General features: G+C 35.5%; 2 protein-coding genes and 2 pseudogenes across 2 annotated transcripts in view; 2 read left to right on the top strand and 2 right to left on the bottom strand.

The window, feature by feature from the left end:
• The first annotated feature begins 126 nt into the window (after nt 1-126).
• On the top strand, nt 127-2,593 carry LOC148296104 (uncharacterized). Its single transcript, XM_088250703.1, has 2 exons — nt 127-2,073; nt 2,498-2,593. Exons 1-2 carry the CDS (start codon nt 127-129, stop codon nt 2,591-2,593), a joined length of 2,043 nt encoding a protein of 680 aa, XP_088106829.1.
• Nucleotides 2,594-12,587: 9,994 nt separating this feature from the next.
• Nucleotides 12,588-13,251, bottom strand: LOC148296103 (uncharacterized; annotated as a pseudogene).
• Nucleotides 13,252-14,187: 936 nt separating this feature from the next.
• LOC148296102 (uncharacterized) lies at nt 14,188-15,791 on the top strand (annotated as a pseudogene).
• A 1,188-nt stretch (nt 15,792-16,979) lies between these two features.
• The window catches only part of LOC110752448 (uncharacterized), a gene marked incomplete in the record, with an annotated part of 1,821 nt that continues 1,559 nt past the window's right edge, over nt 16,980-17,241 (bottom strand). The window contains 1 exon segment of the mRNA XM_021953104.2: nt 16,980-17,241. Coding sequence (XP_021808796.2) covers nt 17,198-17,241 — 44 coding nt within the window.

Genomic DNA, 17,241 nt, shown 5'->3' with positions numbered 1-17,241 from the left:
TGTCTCAAAACTTAACTTAGGGGACAAATTTGAATCAGTACATAGTGTGTGTTTTTTTAGTAGTGCTGGGATATTCTTAGGCTTACTCATGAAGGAGATGAGAAAGTAAAAGAAGCTAAGTTAGACATGGTTAGTGCTGAGTTTGAGAGTCTTAAAATGCAAGACTCAGAAACCATTCAAGAATTCTATGCAAAGTTTAGTGCCTTAGCTAACTCCTCTCACAACCTAGGTGAAAAGATCCCCGAAATAAAATTAATAAAGAAATTCCTTAGATCTTTGCCTAATAGATTTGATGCTAAAAGAACTGCTTTTTCTGAAATGAGAGATTTAAAAAATGTGAAACTTCATCAAGTTATTGGCTCATTTCGAACCTATGAAATGGAAATGAATATGAACCCCTCTAAGAAAGTAAAAAATATTGCCTTAAAATCTGAAAAAGGGGGAGAATGCTCTTCCTCTCTAGACAATTCTATGACTGAGGATGACGTTGCTCTTCTCACTAGAGAATTTAAGAAAATCCTTAAATTTAGAAGACTGGGAGGTAATACAAACAATTTTCAATCAAGTTCTGGTCTTAAAAATGAAAGCAACTTTCCACAATCTGTTTCTAGAGAAAAGAATAGGTCAATTAAATGTTATGAATGTGGTGGGACGGGTCATATTGCTCATGAGTGTGCAAACACTCTTAAAAAGAAAAGTCAGTTAAGTGATAGTGAAGATGACTATATGAATGACTTTTATGACGATGAAAGTATTGTTGCTTTTGTTGGTAAGCTATCCACTAAACCTGATGAAGAAAGTGATAATGATGTTGAATTAATTGATAGTGAGGATGAGTTAATTCAAAAGTATGAAGAACTTGTGCAAGTTTCTTATAACATAAAGAAACAAAGTGTGCATCTTTCCAGTAAAGTTGTCATGCTACAACAAGAAAATACAGACTTGTCTAACCTTGTGAGTCAACTTAAACAAGAAAATGAGAAGTTAAAATTTGACTTAGACTTGTCTAGAAAGAGGGAAATTGATTTTACCATTGGTGCTGAAAAAATAGATAACATGATGAAAATGGGAAAATCTTTTGGTGACAAATATGGTCTTGGCTTTACTCCTGAAACTGTCAAAATAAATGAGAAAGTCAAATTTGTAAAAGCTGTGGATTCTGTGGAAACTGTGGATCAATCCGAAACTTATATGGCTCAATCCGTATCAGTTATGGATCAATCCGGTGTCAGCAAGTATCAATCCAAACAAATACAGAATCTGCCCTCTGTTAAGAATTCCAGAACTAAGGGTAATGCTTCAGGATCAGGTATGTCTAAGAAAAATGTCTTCATCCCTGTGTGTCATTTTTGTAATAAAAAGGGGCACATTAGACCAAATTGCTTCAAACTAAAAGGAAAGAATGTTTCTCTAAGTTTAGAAAAACAAGTTCAAAATCTGTTAAGTGAAGTTGCAATCATTTCAAACATGTTAAGACCTAATCAAGCAACTAAAATGCCAACTAAAAAGGTTTGGGTGAGAAAAACTAATCAAACTTGTCTTATTGCCTTGAATGCTTTATCTGTGAAAAATTCTAATGCTTGGTATTTTGATAGTGGTTGCTCTAATCACATGACTGGTGACAAGAGCTTGTTTCTTAATTACTCTCCCATATCTAATCTTGGGAGTGTGACCTTTGGTGATGGTAGCAAGTCAAGTATACTAGGAAGAGGAACCATCTTTGCTCCAGGAATTAATATGCTTGAAAATGTCTTCTATGTTGAAAATCTGAAACCAAATCTAATTAGCATTAGTCAACTTTGTGATCAAGACACTTGCAATGTTAGTTTCAGTAAAGGAAGATGTGTTGTCTCAAACAAAGAAGGAAATGTTGTCTTGACTGGTCTAAGATCGAGTGATAATTGTTATTGTGTGGAGACCAATTTGTTTTCTAATGATCTTGCGAATATTGAGAATCTGTCCAAAAGGGAAAATCATGTGTCTGTTGTCACTCAACTACCTTCTTCTAAAACTAATGAGCCTATCACTTCTGAGGTTGTTCACACTTTTGTGGAACCTATTCTTGCTCCTTGGGTTAGTAAGAATCATCCTAGTCATCTCATCATAGGCTGTCCTCATGCTAGAGTTAAAACAAGAAGACAAATTGTTGAGGAAACTAATTCTGTTTGTTTCATGTCTGAAATTAAACCAAAGAACAAAAAGCTTTATATCTTTAAATTCTTTGATCTCATTAGTGACATGTTTCTCAATGCTTGCATGCTCTTTCATCTGTTTTTATTTTGGGATGCAATTGTAATTGATTTGGTCTTAATCACAATATGTTGCTGTTCATTAAGTCTCTGTGCGGACATAGACAAAATGTTCAAATCTGTGCATATATGGATTGATACAAATTGTTTCCGTATTAATACATTTGGTATTTTTACCAATCCCTGTGGAACTTGCAGCAACCCTTATCATTATCATATCAATTTGTCTGTTTGTCGTTCCAATCCAGGTGGTTGTTGTACCTTCATTTGTTGTTGGTGTAACAGTCCTTGTCATCATGTACCAATACGTTTCTATTTGTACCAATCCTTGTGTTTCATACTAGCAATTACTTGTGCTTTGTTTATGGGGGAGCTTGTATTGCTTGGTTTGTGGGGGAGCAAAATTTTTTGTTACTTGGACAAGCTCCTTTGTCTTGTTTCTCCCTTTGTCTTTTCTAAGACAAAATGGGGGAGAAAAATTGAAATTCTGTAGACTAAACTTTGTTTATTTTTGGAACCTTATAGTTGAAATCTTTTAATCCTTCTTGTGAAGCTTGTGCAGGTTCCATGTTCTTTCAATGTCTTTTGATAGTTTTAGATGAGTTAGTCCTTGAATTTCAATTTGGTTTTTTGTTTAAGAAAAGGCCAAAGGGGGAGATTGTAAGGTTTTTATTTGGACCTTTATTGTATTTTGGCTCTTCTCTTAAACCAACAAAACCCTTGTAATATTAATTAGATTCTAGGTTAGAATCAGTATGGGTTGAAGGGCTTCCAAGTCTCCTCGTTGCAGATCAAAAGGTAAAACATTTGCATTGTTCACATGGATTAATCCATATTCACTTGGATTGATCCAACATACATTCGTGCATGCTGCTGTCTGTTTTCAGTTGTATCAAATGTTCACATGGATTAATCCATATTCACTTGGATTGATCCAACATACATTCGTGCATGCTGCTGTATGTTTTCAGTTGTATTAATACTTTCATAGCTTGTATTAATCCATTCTACGTCAGTTTTTACAGCTTTGTCAGATTCTTTTATTGCATTGATATTTCTTATCTGACCAAAGCATGGGGTTTATTATATTTATTATTGATCATCTTTACAAAATATTAAACCCCTTCTTTCTAAAAACATCTTGATTATTATACTTTATCTTTTCTAAAAGGATGTTTTTTATTTCATGTCATACCTTTGGGATTGTCACTTTATGTCAAAGCATGCATGAGTTGTCCGCTCATTCCTTCCCTTCTTGAGCTCATCATCTAGTTATTTAATATATCTTGCTTTAGACATTGATGTATGGGTTGAATACTTTTATTCAACACCCATGTGAGAAAACTTTCTCCACACTTTGATATAAAGCTGCCGGCTCCTTGTTCCAAGCTATCAAAACAATATGGCTTGCTTTATGTCATCTTTCTAATTTGCTTTGGTGTTGTGTCCGTGCATTTGGTTCTTAAAAGGAATTTAAAAACTCCTTTCTCTTTCTTTGTGTTTACAAAAGCATGGGATGTTTTCTCTTTCACCAAAACAAAAAGGCATGGGCTGTTTTTATATTTTTCCTTCCCATCTTTATTTCTTGGAGAAGTCCATTGTGTGTCTATTTTACTCTCCCTATTCCTTGTCGGCTGGTCTTCTTGGAAAGAGGCTTCTCCTTCCTTCTCTTGGCTGTTTTCATAAAATAGCATTTTGAAAATCTGTTTCAGTATCTTTGATACTAAACGGCTAGTTGTGCTCACTGTATGGGCAGATTATTTTTAATCCTTCTTTCTTCTCCTTGAGCAGTCCACCGTGAGTTGTTTTATGTCTTCTCCATCCATCCTTGTATGCGGATGTTTCTAGTCTATATACTCATGTCCTTGACTGCAGAAAGTGGAACTCATTCATTTTAGAAACTCTTATGCATCTCACTTTCTCCTTGTCTAGTAGAATCGTTTCAAAGGTTTTTGAAAAAAAAACTCCTTATGTGCCTCTGAGCATTCAAGAACCTATTTACTGGTTCAGCCACACTTGAACACTTGAGGGCTATGTGGATGATTGCATACACATAAACACTTCCCCAAGTTGAGTTATACTCCTTACGGCTGAATGTTTTTCATTGTTTGAGTTCATTATTATTTGTTCAACTAGTATACGTTACTTGTGAGTAAAATGATTGATTGTATACATATAGCTTTCTCCAAGTAAACACTTACAAGATTTCGGTTGAACATTTGTTTTGTTTCATTGGTGTTTTGTTGAATTAAACTATATGCTTCAAGTTTATTACTTCTAGTTTAATCATCACAACACTTAGGTTTCATTTGTCTAGCTCAATCATAATTTGTGATTGAGATAGATGAATATGTGAAACCATAACTCACTTCATACATATGCAACTTGAGCTTGGTGCTCTTGAGAGGATTTGCTGCTAAGAGATAAAGAAATGGTGCTTGCTGAAAGGTTGATTGAAGCTGCCTATATGTAATAGATTGAGTTAAGTCTTCCTTCATTTCTTGTATTTCTTAATGAGTGGATTGGATCTCTCCTAGCTTGGTGCTCCCAGTTTTTTACCCTTTTGGGTTTTCTGGGTCAACAATTCTCGTGTGTTATTTACTTTCCGCTGTTAATTGTTTTAACTCTTAACCACGAAATTGTTTGTATGTGTGCTTGTTTGACTTAACAGAACCTGATTTTTAATTTGGTAGGTCTTTGACCTCTAGCCTACTTCACCCCCCCTCTGTAGGCTTTTAGAGCTTAGGGATGGTTTTACAGCGGGGCAAAAGGTTTAACCTAGTAAAACTAATCTTCACTTCCAACCATTATAGCTGACCACCAAATTGAAACATGCAATTTCAGTCAGGCAGTAATATTCACCCATAATAATGGAAAATCTGAGTCAGGATATTTGTAATGGTCATCCAAATACCTATTATAGAGGACTATGAGATTTAACTTATGGAGATAACCCATTAAAAAAACAAAAAAGAAGGTAAATTCCCAGTTCATTCACTAGATGTCATTCCTGAGCATTTTACCTTGATGCGCTGCTCTTTTACCCCGCCCTATTCATAACCGAGTATACTCTGCTGCATTATTTCTCAATTCTTGCAACTGTATAGATATAGAAGTTAAACCATATAGGTGCAACCAAAATGAGGGGGAAAAACATGGAAGAACTTTGTCCTGCATCTACCTACAGTGATGCATGCTGGCTACTAATACATTAGCTACAGGGCCTTTTAGCAATGACATTATTAGACTTAATTCAGTGACCACTATAATACATTTGAAGATTTACAACCGAATTCACATGTCACATGTAAAATAGGATGCATTATCCACAACACTTTAAGCTCTGCTTATTGTATCTCAAGTTTTGCCAATTGAAGTTGAAAACTACACAACTTTGCATCTAGAAAAATGTGTGACCAATTTATTTATAAATAAAATTTTTTTAAAAAACTCAAAAGCATTGTTAAGCACCAGATCAAGTTTAACTCAAGCTTCTTACTATTCTCAACAACAAAAAATTTAAAAATAAAATATAAAAGAAACGTCTAAAATGAGAGGACAACATCCATTACAAAGAGTGGCATCAAATCAACACCAAAGTTTGTCATTGTATAATTCTCCAACTTCCTTTTCGGCAAATTCCTCTGGGAAGTTCTTTTGTATAATGTCGTTAAGTGTCACACTAGCAAAAACAAAAAGAATATATTGAAGGTAGACCACAGAACTGAAGCAAACAATCTTGGTGAACTCTGAAAGGTATAACACTAAGCACAAAAAATTAGAAAGCACATATCTTGCTGAAAAACCTAAAATATATGCCTAGTTTTGAATGCATGATGGAAATAAAAGTTTGAATGGCCCCACCAAAATGATTTCCTAAATTCATATTTTTCATATTACTTGGATTTTTTTTATTTCCAAAATCTAGAAACACAAATCCACTAATTGTTATACTCTGTAAAAGTGAGAATGCCAAACTCAATCTATAATAGGTGGAACTCCTGGGGGATGCGCAAGCATGCCCATTACAAACAGCATAGGTATGGAAAACCATAAAGCAATAATTCTGATGTCAAATAATACAAGCATCCCATTCAATTATTATAGGGTTTTTTTTATCACAAATGGTCCTTCATGTTTATGAAATTATCACGAATGGTCCTTCAGGTTTTTTTGTGACACTAATAGTCATTAACGTTTGGGCTTTTTATCACAAAGGGTCCCTGCCGTTATAAATTCTGTTAAGTGTGACGTGGAAGATAAGTGGAGCCCACATGTCCAATCACATTGTGACATGTGGATAAAAAATAATTAAATAATTTTTTAATGAAAATTCCTTTTTTTTTTCTGCAACTTTTCATCCCCTTCCTTACTCCGTCTCTCTCCCCCTTTGCCCTCGCTCCCCACCCTTTGCTCTCCTTTCTGTGGTTCTGTTGTTAATTAACTATGTGATTATTATTGATTTGGTGTTAGTTTTAGGGGGAGTGGTAATAATATTTATGATGGAGAGGAGGCTGGGAGCAGAGGAGGAGGAGGAGCTGGAGAGAAGGTGAGAGAGGTTGTGGGAATAGTTTTGGGAAGAGCACAGAGACGGTGGACTCCTCGGCTAAATCAGCAGCCAAATTAGTTGGGGAAACAGTGCAGAAGACGAAGGAGAAAGTGAAGAGGAGCTTTTCTGACAGAGAAAGTACAGAACCTCAATCTGAGCTCTAGGCTCCTCTGTTTGAGTAGAGCATATATAAAGTTTTTGGTTTTCTTGTAGCATGGATAATATGCTGGTAATTAAGTTGAAATTTTTGTAGCGAGTGCAGAGCTTGATGTAAATACAAAAAAAATAAAAGAAAAAAAGATTGGATCAATATGAATTTCGTTTGTTTTCTTTTCATATGGGTTTTCTAACATTTTGGTTATCTCCCACATCACACTTAACAGAATTTATAACGGCAGAGACCATTTGTGATAAAAAGCCCAAACGTTAAGGACTATTAATGTCACAAAAAAACCTGAAGGACCATTCGTGATAATTTCATAAACGTAAAGGACCATTTGTGATAAAAAGCCATTATTATAATATAGCAATTTACCTTATTGCATATGTTCTAGGACTAATGAAAAGAACTGTTGGGCACAAAGAACACTTGTTACCTAGGAAAATTAACACTAGTCAAGGACAAAAAATTGATTAGAAGATATAGACTAACTCAATTAAATAGAATCAGTAACAGCAAAACACTCACCTCGATCCATCGACTGAAATAGGCATGAAATGCCCACAAGGAGTTGTGACACACAGGTTCATATAGTAATTTCAAGCATAGTGTGCAATCAAAGTCATCACTGAGTTCTGCTTTTCTATGGATTCTCCTTCCTGTGAAATTAGCTTGTATTCTCTCTGAATTCTGAAAACATTCCGAAAGAGGATTTCTACAGAATACCACACAAAAATAAAATAATATAACATTTTAGAAAATCATAGCCATAGCCAGCTGGTATTAAACAATATATGTAAACTCTATGTTTTGTTAAATAAACATAATTCCAGTAAACATATTACTCAATTTCTTCCTGGTTTCCCAACATTTTCTCAATAACCAAACAAGAGAAACCACACTCACCGAAATGTAGTCGTCCACATCACCAGGAATGTCGGTGCCAAACCTGGAGGACGAAGGCTCTGCCTCGGCAGACATTGAGAGAGCCCAATCTAATTGAATCAACGCAGATTGTGCAGTTTGGAAGCGCTTATAGAGAAGCGAAATGGCTGTGACTGCTTGTGCAGGTTGTCGAACATATTTAAAGAGTATAGCCGGGCGGCTATTCTTTTAAAATATTTTAATATATTTAAAACGTATAGCCAAGCTGCTATACTACGGTTTTTTTAAATATTACAGCCGCGCGGCTATACACCGTTGTTTAATTTTTCTAAAAATAGTATAGCCGAACGGCTTTACTAGGCTGTTCTTTTTAAAAAATTCAGTAATACATTCATGTTCTATACACGTCTCCCGTTTTTTAAAAAGCAAAGGTACAATAGTTGTATTGTACATATATGTACATATTTCTAATGCTTAATACACTTATTTTTTACAAAATTTTCAGTAAGACACACAAAATTCACGTATTATACAAATAATTCTCACATATTATTGAATGAGAATAATATATGTTATTAAAATTATATTAAAATATTATATAGTGGCCGATTAATATCTACTTTGGATATGTTGAAACTAGCAAATTAATCTATATATATAAAGTAAAAGGCAGAGAATGCATATGGTAAAACATTCAAAATACTAGAAAATGCCCATGGTTAATTCAAACATTAAGAATTGAAATTATTAATTAAATGAGGATAATATGGTAAATTCATTTTTTTTCATATTTAAAAAAAAAAATTAAAAAAAATCATATAATAGGTCCTACTTTTATGGAATATAACTACCCATGTTATCTTTTCTTAATTCTAAAAATAAAATAAAAAAGAAAACCAATTGGCACATGGGTGAGCATGTGCCAAGGGGCTAGTATCTATAAAGTACAAACTAATGCAACTAGGAGGGTCCTTTTTTCTTATTGTTTTTATTAAATAGTATAGACTTTTAAATATAATGTATTTAAATAGTATCGCCAAGCGGCTATACTACGATTTTTTTTTTAAATGTATAGCACGTGGCACATAATCTCTAGCCCTCCGTTTGGATGAGGGAAAATAACTCGGAATTTAGCTAAAAGTCGGGAATTTAAGATGAGAAATTGACAATTCCCTTGTTTGGCAATTTAAGCGCGGAATTTATTAAATGACGCGCGGAAAAAATCATGGAAATTGAGGCATCAAATTCCCAAGTTTAATTTCCACCAAAATAGGCGTCATTTCACAATTTTCATAGTGCGGGAATTCATATTTTCCATTCTGCCAAAATTTAAATAAATAAAACATGCCAAAATTTTCATGAAAAAAGAAAAAGAAAAAGCCTCAAACTTAAAAACAGAGCCAAGTTTGGAGCAAACTGCCTTGTCGCTTTATAAACCTATGAAACCCTGAATAACAGATTGCCTCAGACGGCTATACTCGGTGAATTTTTTTTTTTTTTTTTTTTAAGTAGACTTGTTTGGACATGTGGCTCCTAATCGGTGGGATTTAAAAATAGTATAGCCGCTCGGCTATAATCAATTTTTTAAATTTGTTTTAAAAAACTATAGGCGAACGGCTATACTATTTTACACGTGGGCACCATTTGGTGGTGGTGGAGGAGGAGGAGGAGGAGGATGTGGTGGTGGCGGTGGTGGAGGAGGTAGTGAATGTGGTGGTGCAAGTGGTGGAGTTGGATGTGGAAGTGGAGGTGGTGTCATTTTTTAAAATGAATGATGGTATTTTGGGAATTAAAAAAATCCATTAAATGTTCATCTTTGCTTCTTTTGAAAGCAGCTTTGAAAAGCAACCCAGGGCCTGCTTTTAAAAGCTGCTGTCAAAAGGCCATTGCTTTTAAAATAATCGGGATATTTTCTTTTTACCAAACACCTTAAACTGCTTAACTTTAAAGTGAAGCAGGTTTTTGGCGAAAAAAAGCAATCCCAAACGGGGCCTAGTGCTGTGCGGCTGCTCTGTTTTTTTTAGTATATGTACGTATTTTTCAATGATACATTCATGTTCTACACATGTCTCCCGTTTTTTAAAAAGCAAAGGTACAATAGTCATATTGTACATGTACGTACGTATTTCTATTGCTTAATACACGTATTTTTTCCAAAAGTGTAGTAAGACACACAAAATTCACGTATTATACAAATAATTCTCACATATTATTGAATAAGAATAATATGTGATATATTAAAATATTATATAGTGGCCGATTAATATCTACTTTGGATATGTTGAAACTAGCAAATTAATATCTTTAAAGTACAAACTAACGCAACTAGGAGGGTCCTTTTTTCTTATTTTTTAATCTATATAAATAAAGCAAAAGGCAGAGAATGGTAAAACATTCAGAATACCGGAAAATGCCCTTGGTTAATGCAAACATTAAGAATTGAAATTATTAATTAAATGAGGATAATATGGTAAATTCACACTTTTTCATATTAAAAAAAAGAAAATTAAAAGAAAAATCAGATAATGGATCCTATTTTTATAGAACACAACTACCCATTATCTTTTTTAATTCTAAAATAAATTTAAATTTTTTTAAAAAAAAAAACCTCTCGCAGGCACAGAAGCACTTTCGAAGAGGCTAGTAAGTTGAAAGCTATAAAAAAAAAATCTATTTTTTATTAGCATTCATTGGATGTTCTAAGAACATTAAGAATTTTAGAGAACCATTTTAAATAACAAACGGCCCTCTATAGTGTATACTTTTAATACTTTTATACTTTCTATTTTTTTTCCTGGGTGAAAAAGGTATATGCAAATCTTTTGGGCTTGAGGCTTGTGAATGAAGCCCATTGTTTTGGGCCTGTGGAGTTAATAATACAAGCCGAAAGCCCACCAAACGGTCTCTAAAACACTTTCGCTCTCAAACCAACACGGTTTATCTCAAGCTCGCATTTCGTTTGCCACTTCGATCCTCTCTTCCACTGTTTTGTTCTCAATCTCAGCAGCTGCTACCCATTAACCGTTTCAGACATATAAAATGTAAATTCGTACCCCCGTTTCTTGGTCTCTCTTGTTCTTTAAATGAAGGTAACATGGGGATTCAATTTTTGCACTTCAACAGTTTTAAGTTTATGGGATTGAGCTTGAAGTTGGATGCTTTTATGGTGACAGGTTATGCTTAAATCACCCTTTTTTTATTTATCAGGGACCATCCAGGCAAGCTGTGAGCAGGTAAAGCTTGGACCTTTGTTACTAGTCTAGTTAGGGAGGCAATGGCAGATCCATGATTCTTAGGTCATACAGTCACAGTGTAAAAAGTGTCGAAGTTTTTTAGGCTAAACTGTTGAGGTATTTTTAGGACAAATGAGTCATTTTCTATCCAATTATTTTTTAAAAAAAATTAAAAAATTATTTATTTCACATTTAAAAAAAGAAAACAAAAACAAAAAAAGAGGAAACGTGGGACTACATTAATTTTTTTTTTTTTTTAAAAACAACAATTTTAAAGCTTCAAAGATTAATTTTCCTAATGTTTTTTTAGATTAATTTCCTCTTGATAATTTCCATGAATTTTTCAGTAAAGGGACAATTTTAAAAGGCTAAAGACTTGAAAAAAGAATTTAGACAACTAAATACCCTTGAAATTTAAATAATATTAATGTCATTCATAATTAAAACAATTAAAAGTACATGTGATTTGGAGGTCACGAGATAAAAGATTAATTTTCCTAATGTTTTTGTAGATTAATTTCATCTTCATAATTTCCATGAATTTTTCAGTAGAGGGACAATTTTAAAAGGCTAAAGACTTGAAAAATAAATATAGACAACTAAATACCCTTAAAATTTTAAATAATATTAATGTCATTCATAATTAAAACAAATAAAAATACATGTGATTTGGAGGTCACGAGATAAAAATACACGTGATTACAAGTTTGGGGTAATTTTCGATGAATTTTTCAGAGCACATATGACTTTTTAATGAATATATGAATTTAGTCCAATTAAAAATAGACATGTGGCGCCTTGCTAATGGATCATTTAAAAAAGGAATTAAAATGAGAAGTGCTGGATTATAACCCCAAACACGCTGAGTCTTTCTTCTTCGTCGAACTTGCTCTGCAACTTCGACTGCGCGCCATGGGGTCTGCTCAGGGTGTCCATAGCCATTTTTCCGGCCAGTTCGTGGGGTCAAGCGACCCCTCGTGTCCCTTAATCCGTCCGCCCCTGGGGAGGCTAAAGTATCTTTCAAGTGTTGATGCGTGCAAAGATCTAAGATTTTTCAATCCGAAAACTGATAGTATGGGACGACAAGAATCGGCTTCAAGTTGGGACATTCAAATAGCTATGAATTCTTTTCTTTTGCTTTAGATTCGAAAAATCGGCCTAGGCGCCGCCTAGGCGGGTCTAGGCGGGTTTGGGCGCCTGGGCGCCTGGGCGGGTCCTTTTTTTTTTTTTTTTTTTTTTTCTGACTTTAAAAACCTCACGATGTTGCTTCCTTCTCTCTCACGAGTCGATCACCACCACCAGGCCGCGACGAACCCTTGCCCACACCCGCGACCCTCTCTGTAATGGAACTATGAACATCTACTAGAGAGATAGCGGGTTCTGCTACATGTGATGTGACTAGGTGAGTCAAATGCCTAAGCATATAGGCTTCACCTTCACCATCTTATGGCGCAAAAATTTCCTTAAGAAGTATACATATCAGGGCAAATGACACAGTTGTCTGAGACTAGTCATAATTCTTGAACCCAAGTTTCACTTGGGGTGTTCTTGACTAGAAAAGGCAGGTCTGGTGTTAATGCTTTTAATTTGAATCCTAGATCGAGAAGCGGCTGCAGGATTCTGTATCCACTTCCTGAATCCATGCTTTTTGATAGGATCATCAAGTACCCTTTAGGATTGAATTTAAAGAGACTGTCCATGGCCATGAATTCTCTTTTGCCAAACTTGGTTGCTGGTGAAAACCATATATATCATGTAGAACTGAGCACTGCATCCATGGTTGAGGAACTCAAGTACTCGACCATGAAACTGCTCTGTTAAATTGTTTGAGTTGAGTATCTGCAGTTCCGGGAGCTTCCCCTTTTGTGACATTTTCTGGAGGAACTAGAGGATCTGGAACTTCCTCTGCAACTTCATCTATCATTTCCTGCATGGAAAGCTGTGGCATGCTCTCAACAGTCAAGGTTAATTCAGTTTTCTGTCGAGGTAATCGAGAGTTGTGATCTTGAAAAAGTTCATGGATTCTTAGGGCAACAGGATGCATGGGAAGGTTAAAGACAATGTAGTCTGCATAGACGATGAAGAATATGATAGCAAATGGGATGGTGGAGAAGATAGGATATTTTGGGGTGCGCCTAAAAGTAGCCTGTAATCAAACACTTTCTGAGACATTCTTTTCACCTTCAAAAGAGTAGGATAGGGTGTTTATTTTTTTTGGAGAAAGCATTGTTCTTGATGAGGCACGTTGTACAGTCTGGCCAAGTGCGGCCTTACATATATATAGTAGCTGAAAATTGAAATAGGAGAGTTTTCTGATGGCAAATTTTGTGGTCTACATGTCGTGCAGTGCTGGTCCTTAATTTGGCAAATTTTTTGGCATCTAGTGTATTTTAAATTTGGTATACAAATGTTTGTTTCAATGATGAATCAATCTTTAAATATCTGGACATAAATACCAATTACATCCTTGTATCAATTTAGAGGTTAATATAAGAATAGGTCACATTTCTAGCTACTTATTTCAACTTGTTTATATCCAACAATTATATTAAAGAGGGGCATTCTCATCATCTTAGGAAATGAACTCCTATACTAATATTTGTGAGTGAGAAATTCCATCGTTTCTCTCACCAATCCAATAGTTTTGTTTTTTGTTTTACTGACGAGAAATGAGGCATTCGAACTTAAAACATCTTTCAACATTTGTTTAACATTGTAAGTTCATCATGTAGAAGAGAATCACTTACACATATACGTATGAGTTAAGGATTTGTAAATGCACCTAAGGTTTTGATTAGCACACCCACCACATTTTGAAAACAATCCCAAAATTTCTCATTGTACCTATAAAATCTCTGGATACATATTATTCTAATTTATTGGTTGGAACTTGGAAGGCGAAACAAATTTTCTTTCTGTTAATTGAAGACCCGACCTAATGTGAGCTTGGGCCTTCTGAATGAGCCCCAATTTGGGCCTTTTGAAATGCCAGCCCAAGACTATTACAAGCGAGAGCCAACCCAACGGTCTCTAAAAAAGGAGCCATCTCCTAAAACACAACACTTTCCCTCGAAAACCTTATCCGCTTCTCTCAAGCTTCAAGCTTCAACCATGGCGTCACTGATACTCGGAGCTCTTCCAATCCCCACTCAAACGCTCGCTTTCAGCTCTCGCATTTCTCATTTCATTTACTCGGAGCTCTTCCAATCCTCCACAGCTTCCCTTTCAGTCTCCACAGCTACCAGTCCATCAGTCCCTTTAGGTACACCTGAATTCCAAACCCCCCCTCTCTCTCTCTCTCTCTCTCTCTCTCTCTCTCTTAATTTTTTTTAGAAAGTCTTCTTGTTTTGACACGTGGCGCCTAATTGCTGGGAGTCCTTTTTTTATATTTAAAAAATCGTATGGCCGCCCGGCTATACTCTGTTTTTTTAATTTGTTTTAAAACAGTATAGCCGAACGGCTATACTATTTTACGTGGACGCCTAGGTTCTGTGTGTCTGCCTTTTTTTTTTTTAGTAAATAGTATCGCCGTCCGGCTATAACTATTTTTTATTTTTTTATAAATAGTATAGCCGCTCGGCTATACCATCTAAAATATATAAGTGTATAGCCGCTCGGCTTTACGAGGCTCTCTATTTTTCAATTTTTTTTTAAAAATAGTATAGCCGTGCGGCTATACTGTTTGACACGTGGGTGCTTAAGCGCTATACTGGTCCTCTGTTTTTTTTTAAATTTTTATAAATAGTATTGCCGATCGGCTATACTCGGTTTTTTATTATTATTTTTAAAATAGTGTAGCCGCACGGCTATACGTTACATCCTCGCAGCAACTTCCTGTGTCAATAGGTTTAGATTTAGCATACATCCACCTTTACACACTACCATTGTAGGTCATCATAATGGTAGATGGGAAGCAAGAATAGGAAGAGTTTTTGGAAACAAGTACCTCTACCTAGGCACTTACGGTAAGTTATCTCTGATCTCCTATCTCCATAACTGATTATAACATTATCCAAAAACTAGCTGCAATATAAACTGTCATAAAAGAGAAAGTTGAAAACTATAATGAAGAGAATTTGCACTTACTGAGCAATGTGTCTTTTTAATCTCATTTCAGGCAGGCACCCAAGAGGAAGCAGCTCGTGCCTATGACATTGCAGCAATTGAGTACAGAGGGATCAATGCTGTGACTAACTTTGACTTGAGTTCTTACATAAGATGGCTAAAGCCAAGAGCAGACGATCCAATAGCCACTCAAGAACCAGAGACAGCCTCAGAATATGCCATTCATGGCCAACAGCTACATCCCAACAGAGGAGTCTTTCTCACACACAAATCCTTTTGCCTCTGATACTCCCCCCCGAAAACAAGAAGTCATCGGTAGCAGCATCCCTCTTAACACCGGTAGCAAGTCATCGTCTCCCACCGCACTTGGCCTCCTCCTTCAATCATCAATATTCAGAGAGTTGGTTCATAAGAACTCAAACTTCTAGGAGGATGAGAGTACCGACGGAGAAGAAACAAAGGACCAGCCACAGGTTGGTAGTGATGATGAGTTCGGTGGAATTTTCTATGATGGAATCGGCAACAACCCGTTTGCTTGCTCTTCCAATTCTGATGGAGATAACAACCCATGGAGCAGCATTACAAGCACCATTTTGCTCAATCAACCAACAAAAGCAAATGCCTCAGACTCTCTATTTTTCTTTTCTTAGATGCATCATGGGAAACAGAACTTAGTCATATGGAAGAAATTTTGTTTCACTTTGTAAATAACAGAATTGGCGCAAAAAAAAACAGAGCATGGCGTGATAAGATTGATGCTAATTAAATTATGTCCAGCATTGCTTGCAAGTTGCATGTAAACAACTTAATAACATCAAGTTTATGGTTTCGGTAATGTGATGTTTACCAACTTTTTCGATTTTTCATAGTTTCATCTCACCTTAATATAGGCTGAGAGATTATTAACAAGAAAAAGAAAAAGTGTGAACGTGTCCAAAGTTGCATATGAATGATTTCTGAATACATTATCATGCACTTTCGGTTCAGGTTTATCGTACCAGATTCATTCAACTTAAATGCTGCAGTTTGCCTCCTTTACAGAGATGTACAATTGACAAGTAATACAGTGGTTCGTTCCCAATACGTAGCACAATTGTATTTTAGCCATTTGAACTCTGTTTTCTAGTTCATTTCCATTCCTTTCATTTCATGTGGTCGGATTCTACATCAAACACTCACATTCAATTTTTTTAACCCCTGTGATATACTGTTGCCTAAGCTGAAAACCACAAACCAGCAGATCCCATCATGGTTGAGAGCATCACGAGGGACTTCCATATACACTCCGATACAGGTAAGTATTTCTCGAGACATGTCATTTGAGGGTATCAATAAATTAAAAGGGAAGTTCACTGAAAAAAATAGATAAATGAAAAAGAAAGCAAAACACGACTTCCACAAGACACTATCCTCAGTTGGATAGAAATCCACATATTATTTATTCTCTTTGATCCGGGAACCCAGTGTTCATACTAGTTTGTAAGACAATTGCAGCTGCAAGTTAAACCTTGAAAGAAAACAATGTTCAGTTGGAACTTAGATAGTTCCCATGGAAGTCAGCCTAAAAGAACAATTACGAAATAACAACCTCATAAAAGTAGCACAACCTAGAAGTTCTAGGAACATCATACAATTAGTGACAATTCTGTGAGTGATGAAATTACAGGTTGCAATTGGCAAATATTTTGAACTTGATAAATAAATGGGCAAAGTACAAACTTAAAATGCAGTAAAGTTATGAGTAAACTGAATACTAGTTCCTGACCTCTGAATCATGTCCCTTACTGAAATACATGTATTGCATTCAAAAGATACAAACTTCATTTCCTCTCAAGAACTTCAAAATTGCTTACTTTTATTTCTGAAGAGTTTTTGTTGTTTAGAAAGATAAAAGACAAAAAGGAAAGCCAATGCAATCAACCAGATCCCAGTCCACGGAACCGGTGGATCCTTGAAACATACAAGGGACGCCTCCACTTCTTGGGAGGCATGATAGACAAGAGAGTGGATGGCATATAGGTCATGATCTGAGGACCTCAAGTAATACAAAGCCATCTCAAAATCTAAATGCGGACAATGCAGAGACTGCTTTCTCCAGCT

This window comes from Prunus avium, chromosome 3, assembly GCF_965620075.1.
Source record: "Prunus avium chromosome 3, drPruAviu1.hap1.1, whole genome shotgun sequence".
In the NCBI taxonomy this organism is placed as follows: Eukaryota; Viridiplantae; Streptophyta; class Magnoliopsida; order Rosales; family Rosaceae; genus Prunus; species Prunus avium.
This window is presented reverse-complemented; position numbering and strand designations above follow the sequence as displayed.

Excerpts from the sequence above, each read along its gene's own strand:
- LOC148296104 (XM_088250703.1), top strand. The coding sequence starts at position 127 with ATGGTTAGTGCTGAGTTTGAGAGTCTTAAAATGCAAGACTCAGAAACC. Across the intron at positions 2,074-2,497 it reads AACCTATTCTTGCTCCTTGG|GTGGTTGTTGTACCTTCATT; the intron begins GTTAGTAAGAAT and ends GTTCCAATCCAG.